At 37.0% G+C, this 9,215-nt stretch overlaps 1 protein-coding gene across 1 annotated transcript; it reads left to right on the top strand.

The window, feature by feature from the left end:
* The first annotated feature begins 1,862 nt into the window (after positions 1 to 1,862).
* Positions 1,863 to 3,785, top strand: LOC104825738. Its single transcript, XM_010558108.1, has 3 exons — positions 1,863 to 2,441; positions 2,516 to 3,542; positions 3,658 to 3,785. The coding sequence occupies exons 1-3, from the start codon at positions 1,863 to 1,865 to the stop codon at positions 3,783 to 3,785; spliced, it is 1,734 nt and encodes a 577-aa protein (XP_010556410.1).
* The last annotated feature ends 5,430 nt before the right edge of the window (positions 3,786 to 9,215 follow it).

Below are 9,215 nucleotides of genomic sequence, written 5' to 3'. Positions count from 1 at the left end.
AGTTTTTCCGAAATTAAACCGAATTAGGGTTAAATCACTTTATAAGAAAGTGATTAGAACCTTAATTAGAGAGAGACTTTGAGCAGCCGACTTTTGGCAGAAAAGAGAGGGTTTTTGGAGATCCAAAAACGAGTTCTAAGTCTTGAGATTTCTCGGTGCACATATCGAATAGAGATTCGAGTCCTAGCAGACAAGTTCCAACCGTTGGAATCCATCCCGAGGTGTGGATACGTGTAGAGGGCGAGGTAAACTTCCTGCCTTTCGTGATCAAACGACTTCTTCAGTTGATACAGGCCCCGGATCGATTGAGGTAAGCGTTCTAACGTTTCTACGAATTCAATAGCAGCATGGTTCTAGGGTTCTATAAATTTTTGTTTTACTTCCGCTGCACAAACCCTAGAATCGATCTCTTAGGAATTAGATTCGCTCATGAGATCCCAGGAAAACCCAACAATATGTGAAGGGAACATTGGAGTTTGGGTTGCACTATACACGGGATTCAAGCTGTGAACTGGTGGGGTTTTGTGATGTTGACTGGGGAGGTCATGTTGATGATCGGCGAAGTACTTCTGGAGGTTGTTTCTTCCTTGGAAACAACATGGTAGCGTGGCACAGCAAGAAGCAGAACTCTACATAACTGTCCACAGCTGAAGCAGAGTACATTGCCTTGGGAAGTTGATGTACTCAACTCTTGTGGATGCGGCAGATGCTCTTCGATTACGGTATCAACTTATCCTCTTTTACTGCTCACTGTGACAATACGAGTGCTATCAATATTTCTAAGAATCCTGTGCAGCACTCGCGAACTAAACACATTGAAATTCGTCATCACTTTTTGAGGGAGCAAGTTGAATAGAAAATCTTGATGATTGAGTATGTTCTTACTGAGAAACAATTGGCTGACATATTCACTAAACCCCTTGTTATGAACAGGTTTGTTGGTTTGCAAAAATCCCTTGGTGTTGGGAAACTTTAAAAATGTATTTCACATTTTTCTTACGAAGAATATGCAGGGAAAGGTACAGGTCAGGAGATAAGCGAGTCAAGGAGATGTGGCTGAAGGTCAAAAGCACTTCACTATGTCTCAGGTACATTTCACTAGTATAGGGGCTAAATTATAAGTTCTGTTACTCCTCTGTCGTGCATAGATATAAACATGTCATACAAGATTAATTGGTGCGAAATAGACATGACATGAGTAAACTAGTAAAGTACTCGCGTCTAAGTTGTGAGACAGATTTCCATACGATGGTCTAAGGGCAAACAATAATAATAATAAAAAAAACAAAAAAAAAGGAAGAAGTACAAGTGTTCGAGATTGAAACTACTCCGCTGTGGATGACTGAAAAGTATATCTACATGAGTATATCTCAGGAAGAGATAGTCTGGATCTAAATGGTGGGAAACATCTGTTGATACAACGTCCTAGAAGTTCAGAACTTGCATACTGCAAAGTGTGCCTAATTGAACCTGTATACAAAATGAAAAGCACCTGAGATTGTGTGAGGTGCAACTGACTAGAAGATTCACTCTCTAGACTTGATTGTCTCCACGACAGGTATTCTTGACTTAATTATTCAACTTCATATTTCGCTGATGATTTATCCGATGTTTTCAAGATGTTCAACTGCAACCTGGAATTATCGAGGGGATTTGGGGATGTGAATATGCTAAATTGTTTTTGAGCGGGAATTGAAAAATAATCAAAATTTCTAATTATTTTGAATTTTGCATCATTTATTGAGCGGTTTATGGACATGCCCTAATTTCTCGCACACTTACCTCACACCCTGTCAAGTTTTGTTCTTTCTCTCTCTAGTGGTTCGATTTCGACAGTTCTTCCTCTAAATTCATTCACTACCATGACGAACAAGAAATCGGGGAAGACATACAGACAAGGGGAACGTCGCTCAGCTCGAAACACGGCCAAAACTTCAAGCGAACCAGGTAAATCTCAACTTCCTGAGATTGTCGAGGAATCTGAGCAAGTGGATACAGGTGAGACACATATGAGCAAGGTGAATGAGAAAGGGAATCCTGGAGAAGAAGAGAAATCAGATTCTGATGTGGCTCCACTTCAGAGAACAAAGAAAAATTCAAAATCTGGAAAAGATTCAGGAGTTTCGTCACAATCAACACAACATGTCGTGTCCGATTTACCTAAAGACAACGACAGTCAAGACCTCGCTGAGAAGAACTTGGGTGAAGACGAAGTGCAAACAAAGACAGCCCCGAGAAAGGACTTAACTGAAGAACCAACGCAAATCACATCTGAAATGGTGAATTCAAAAGACTGTGAGAATCCAAAGGAGTTACGGTCGACGAAATTGTCTGTGAAGATGTCCAGGAGAGAGAAGGTGGGAGTGAACGAACGATTACTGAAGCACTGGAAGAAATACCCAGGGTATCGGAGAAGGAAGATGAAACTGAAATGCAATCGCGTGCACCTGAGGTACCTCTAACTCACCCGGTGCGTTCTGATGACTCTGATCGACCCCTGATTGTTTTGCAACAGAAAGCTAAGGCAAGAAATGTCACTCGGAAGCGCAAAGGCAATTCAGCACATGGAAGAAGCGCTCAGAAAAGGAAGACAGCTCGGAAAGGAAAAGGAACGGGTGATGAAGGTCCTTCAGAACCATCTGTCACACCCAGTGAAACAGGTGTGAAACCTCTTTCTGATAGATTCTTATCTGTAGAAACTAAGAAGAGGTTTGACAAGTTTAAAGGAGTAGATGTAATTGCTGAACGCAATGTCAATGTGATGGATTTTCGGAAAAATCGCATTTGGACTCTGTTTGAAGAAAGGCAACTGCCGGGGACGATGACCTATGCATGTGCACTTAGTAAAATGCTTGTCAGAGAGTTTTATGCGAATCTCACTCAACGTACTGACATCCTTGGAGACTTCTTGCATCACAATGCCTATGTGAGAGGTAGATTTATTGAGTTTTCTCCAACAGTTATCAATCGGTTGCTGGGAACACCTGATAATGCCTTACAAGGATTGGAAGATTTACCTGAAGGAACTTCACTTGAAGATTTGGAGGTAGCACTCACTGGAGAGTATCTGGCAGAAAGGAATGGGAAGATTCTCATAACATGTCTCAAGTTTGAAAGTCGAGTTATGCAACTGATTGGAAAGACCAATTGGTTACCGACTCGAAGATCTGATGTGATTCAAGATGAGTTAGCACTACTGATATTCAAGCTGTTGAGGAAAGAAGATGTAAATCTTGGTCGCATCATATACAATCACATACTATCTCGAGCTGCTGACATGAGAATGCGTTATTTGCTGCCTCACCCTTGCCTCATCCAGAGCATCATTGTCCGACAAAGTCCAGAGATTCTTGCTGATTCGGAGATCACTGAAATAATTCAGCGTCCATTGGTCATTGAATCCAAAGTACAACAGGCTAGGATGAGTCGGACACAACTCTGTAGCAAGGCGTTTACTATCCTCATGAAACATGACAAGCAGTTACTTCAAGTGGAACAACTACAGAGGAAGAACACTAAAATCATAGCCCAAATTCGTGCTCGTCAACACGCTCTGTAGGAGGAGTTTCAGAGTAATTGTCAGATAGTATTCCTCACCCAGATATGGTTTCTGAATATTTCATATCTAATGTTTTGAATTTCTGCTTACCCACACAGGGGGAGAAAGTGAAGGTGGAGCACCCTCAACAAGTGCAAAAGACAAAGGCAAAGGAATAATGGGTGAGGATGACATGTCAGATGAAGCTGAAAAGGAGGAGGAAGGAGAATCAGAAGGAACAGAGTGAATGAAACTTCCAACTTCGAGAAGTTGTTCTGTGTCGGTGTCTGCCTAATTATCAGCAACTTATCTTATGTGGTTGTCTTTATGTCTAATCTGCTGTGTTGATTCGTGTTGTTTTCTTGCTAGTTCTTGCTTTTCCATGACTTGTTGAACTTAAAGGATAGCTATATCCTAGTTGCTATGAATTGCGTTTGTGTTCTGTGAGTTTGAGTGTGTCTAAGCAGAAAGTCAAAAAGGGGGAGATTGTTAAAGCAAGGAAATAGCATATTCAGCATCTAGAAGGTTCAAATCAACAAATGGAAGTCTGGAGCTGAATCTGGAAAGCACAAAAGGAAAGAAGCAACAAAAGGAAAGAAGACACTTATATCAATGAAGAAAAAGGAAAAATACATATTCTGAAGTTATGAAGAGAATCAAGAAACGATGGCATATATGGACTGAAGACATCATTGTTGAAGGTTGGCGAGATTATTGACTAGAGAGAGCAGAGTCTGAAACCTTGTGAGCGGAACATGTATGGGAAACACTGGTGAGAGAATTCTGAGTGAACGTGAGTTGTAACTGAGGGGGAGTCTTAAGTTACAGACGAACCGCTTGGTAGGCCTAGACGTTGTCTAGGGTGACACGGGGTGTGCGCTGCACACACAGTGTTTGTAACTGATAGAATTTTTTGTGGTATGGGAGGTTTACAGGGGGAGTAAGACCGGGTGAGTCGAATGAAGTGTACTTGACACGTATCAAAGAAATAGAATCAGTTTGGGTTTTTTAGTTTTTGCAAAATCGTGTGATTATATCTTTTCATATTCCTCCAAACATATAATAAAATTAAAATATTAGAGTATACGATTGGTTTGGTTTGGCTATATAAAAAAAGATATGCTATTCGTATGACTCAAAAATAGAAAAGAAAAAATTTCTTCGAATGCATCACATTCAGTAGAAAATAATATTCGCTGATTTTTTTTAAACTAAAAATAATTAAAAATTTAAAAGGTGGCAAAATAGAACTACTTAATTGCTATTAAAACCACACCAAATTGTGTGTATACTTTAACTTGATCTTGTATAATCTCAGGTGCATATAAAAATAGTTTAATACGCATTTGAAACTTCCCTATTCATACAAATGTCTCTATTGAATGAATTAAAACATTTTCAATGTGGTATTCAATAATGCTTAAATCATGATCTATACATACATGTGATTAGGATATCTGAAATTAATAATTGTCATATGGAAGGGTGTCTATTGACGCATCTGGGGGCGATTCGAAAATATTTCCGACATAAATATTACTCAAACTTTATCCAGTCTACTATAATTATGTCTGAAAGATATATAATAAAGTTTTCGCCAGTTATAAGCTTGAAAAAACATTAGGGTTTGGAGATTATATATATATATACTCCTAAAGTGAAAACAAAAGAGTTGTCGGTATATAGATAGTGGAAATCGTGTGTGCAATATATATATATATAAGACTTTTAGATTCATCGAAGAGGACATGAAATTTGCTTTCGTTCGTCGTTTTATTGCTATGGGAACTAAAAATATATGGTACGACGATAAAATGTGTCGATGCTCAAATTATATGCCATTGTTGTAATAAAGTGAAGCATCCATTATAATATGACCCCGTCAATGCTACCATATAAGTGAACGTAAATGTACGTGCTTATATATATATATTATATATGTGTGTGTGTGTGTATGCACACAAAACAATTGTATATGTATGATTCTAATGCATGTTTCGAATCTTTGGTTGGTACGACTTGTCCCACTAGAGGCTCAGTACTCCAATTTGCAAATAATGTTATCCCCTTTTTCGTGTCTGGAATTTTATATTTACATGCAATGTTTCCACATTTTCTAATGAGACGTGAAAGGGTGACATAGAAATGCATTATATAAGGGTTATAGACGACAGCTCTAAATGGTTCCATCATCATCATCAAATTCGTATAATATCTCTGTCAGATATATAGTTTTCGATTGCAATCGATCGTATTTTATTGTTACAATTTTATCATATATATTTTTTGCATTCCGCATTATATATATAATATATATAGTAAAGCATTTATACAATCCTCAATGTGCGAACTTCCCAAACTAAATTTAATAAAAAGTATATGCATGAATATATCAACCACCGCCCTATAAGATAGGCTAATAATTACTTAACCAGAGTGTCATTATAAATATATATATGTCGACCGGTAAAGATATATTTTGACGGTAAAAAAAAAAACGAAATATAAATAAACGTCTAGTGCCTTTGCAACAGCAACAAATTGTAATCTAATGATTAACCTTATGTTCTATATACATGGTACCACCACACATTTTTTTTTGGATGCATTGGGAAGTTTGCCCCAGGTGCAGCCTTTGGGCTGGCTGATCCCCGGTCACAGCGGTGGCCTTACAGCGGCTCGCTAACACAGGGATCGCAGCGTGCATGCACCCTTCGGACGCGCAGAATCGAGTAAATTCAAACCCACAAACACCAGCCTACGACACACATGTAAAAGGTGAATCAGTCGTAATTGATAGGCGACAGGTGAGCGGGTGGAGTCGAACCCGAACCTTTCAGTATGGAAGACATGCTCCGTGCCAATTCACCTCGCGTTTCCCAAATACCACCACACATTATATAGCACATCTGACATTTTAGAAATCCACTATCTATATAGAGTAAATTACTCGAGATAATCCGTACCAAAGAAAGTCAGACATTGAGACCGTAACACGTCATCCATTTTAGCATATATCATATGCGTAATGTGTGTGCAGTTTGGTTGACCATTTATATTATATATATATATAGAAGTATGATCAACAATGTGGAGACCATATTTCAGAGGGACAGCTGTCCCACTTGGGCTTGTTAGTGCTAAAATGTTGAATAATATATATGTTTTAGTGATTAGAATTTAGAGAAAAAAAATAGATATTGTTTGGTTATGATATAGAAATCAACCGTGAAACACAAAATGTTTTAATATGGGTATATGATAAGTGTTATTTTCAAGATCGGTTTAGCTACATGAAATAAATGTAAAATTCGCACGTTATTTTCCTGGCTTTTCATTATTATATATATATATATATAATATATTATGGGACGTAAATATTTATGTGTGTGTGTATATATATATATTACATGTAATTAGGTAAGAAGAGTAAACTCCAAAAGTAATCATGAAGGCCGATAACGATTTACAATCAATGTAGTAAATCATATTAACAGATAAAAGAACTCGATTAACGATATAATTATTTATTAAGCAAGGTCTCCTCGCGATTAGAATATTAATTAAACGAAAGGTCAAAGCTATCAGCCTATCACACATTCAAAGTATTTGATTAATCGCCACATAAGACCTTCCCTTATGTGGTGTTAATAATCAATAATTAGTAAAGTGACGTAGACCATGATGATCGATGCCGCTGACGTGGCAGCTTGAGAGTATGCGGGGTCCACTCATGTCCCTAAAGTGCGCTATCGTGGTGCGGAATGAGGCGCGTGTCAATTTCATTGGTCGCATATGTCTCATCGCTCCACTTCTGAAGTTGTTTTTTTAAAGTTTATTAATTCTAACGGATATTTGACTATTGCACCGATTGATATTTTTAAATATATTGGTCGACTTTCAATTCCTATGAAATAGAGTTGGTCCAACGTTCTAATTATATTTTTTGTTTTATCAAATCATATTGTATAGGTTTGAAATTTCTTTAGCAAATTTAAGTTCAAATATTTGAATAGTCGATCAATCCAAAAAATCTCTAGCGAATGTTTTTTTTTTTTTGTAACAAAATATCTATCGAATGCTTATGTAACAAAAAGAAAGTAAATGGTTATATGTCGAATTAGTCGTAAATTTGGAAGAGATAATGCATGGTAAGTGACCAATGGTATGGTTGAAACATTGCACATATGACCACACAAAATTCAGGCCAAAAAAAAAAAGAATAACAAAGAAACATTGCATGGCATATTTCGACTTTTTCAACTATTAATTAAGTCGTGATTCGAGTACGTGCATGAATGTACTGAGTACAAAGCTGACGTAAGAACTTGTTCCACATATATATATATATATATAATGTTATTGTTTTTGAAATTATCATTACGCACTTTGATAGTTGGGATCTGCATAATTTGATGATAAATATGAGTTGGGTAAGAACGCATTGGGTGGGGGGGGCTATGAAACCGAAAAAAATCAAATCGTATAGTATCATCGTACAGTACTAATATTCTACGGACATATTAAATCATTAGAATTGGTTTTTAATTTTTGATATCTGTTTTAATAGACTTTTTAGCTGTCGAATTTAAGAACCCTAGAAAATTTGGCACCGACTTGACACAGCATGAGGTAATTGATTCCACTGAAATTTTAAGCCCTAAGTTAGATATATATCATTCACACATACACATACATATACATATACATGTATATATATTGGGTTTCTCAAATGACTAAAAGTCTTAGGTCAATTATGCATGAGAAGGGGATCTCCCCCATCTCTGTTGGTTTGAGAGCTCACTTCCTGAACAAGAGGTCGTGGGTTCAACACCCAGGATATGGAGATTTCCCCTCCGGTCACCTTCGGGTGGTTCACATCCCACACGTGTGGTGCCGGTTGTGCATGTAGGTCGGGATTAGTCTGGGCCCTTTAGGCCTGAGATTACCCGGTTATCAAAAAAAAAAATTATGCATGAGAAATATGTCTCCCTTTCCTCTAATTTCGGGGGATTTTAATTTTGTCTATTTTACATCTACAAGACAGAAATTTTCACGACAATGACATCACTGTCCTCTCTAAAGCTATTTGGTTTCTTCCACTGCAATGTCGACCTTTTCAGCTTTGTATGCGGCATTAATTATCTTGTGTTTTTCTCTTTTTTTTATATTGTTTTAATATATTCTACTATATATATATATATATATATATATATATATATATATATTTGTGTGTATATGCAGCACGACATTTTAAAACATCTGAGGGCTTATTGGTTTTAACAACTAGAAAACACCACGTTCAACATTTTTTTTGGTCAATCACATTCAAGATTTTTTTTAATAATCAGGATGGTTCTCCGAACCTTCAACCCGATTATATCCATCCTAGATGCGGGATTAATCTTTGTATATGGATTATTTTGGTCCAGAAATTACATATTTCCTCACAAGTGAAATCGAACTCAGGATCTTAACGATGACTTTGTCATTTTTTAACCATCAGGTGACATTCAAGATTATTGTTACCCATAACTTAAAATCTTTTTTGTTGGAGCCATTATTGACCCATTGCTCTTGCCTTACAATACACATCCATGTGAGTGATTATATAATTGGATCACATGCATGACAATTATATATATATATATATATATATATATATATATATATATCA

Source organism: Tarenaya hassleriana, unplaced genomic scaffold, assembly GCF_000463585.1.
Source record: "Tarenaya hassleriana unplaced genomic scaffold, ASM46358v1 Cleome48, whole genome shotgun sequence".
Classification (NCBI taxonomy): Eukaryota; Viridiplantae; Streptophyta; class Magnoliopsida; order Brassicales; family Cleomaceae; genus Tarenaya; species Tarenaya hassleriana.
The sequence above is the reverse complement of the archived record's forward strand: the minus strand, read 5'-3'. Positions and strand labels throughout refer to the sequence as shown.

Coding starts and splice junctions, on each gene's coding strand:
- LOC104825738 (XM_010558108.1), top strand. CDS start 1,863: ATGACGAACAAGAAATCGGGGAAGACATACAGACAAGGGGAACGTCGC. Junction 2,442..2,515: donor TGAAACTGAAATGCAATCGC/GTGCACCTGAGG, acceptor GTTTTGCAACAG/AAAGCTAAGGCAAGAAATGT. Junction 3,543..3,657: donor CATAGCCCAAATTCGTGCTC/GTCAACACGCTC, acceptor TTACCCACACAG/GGGGAGAAAGTGAAGGTGGA.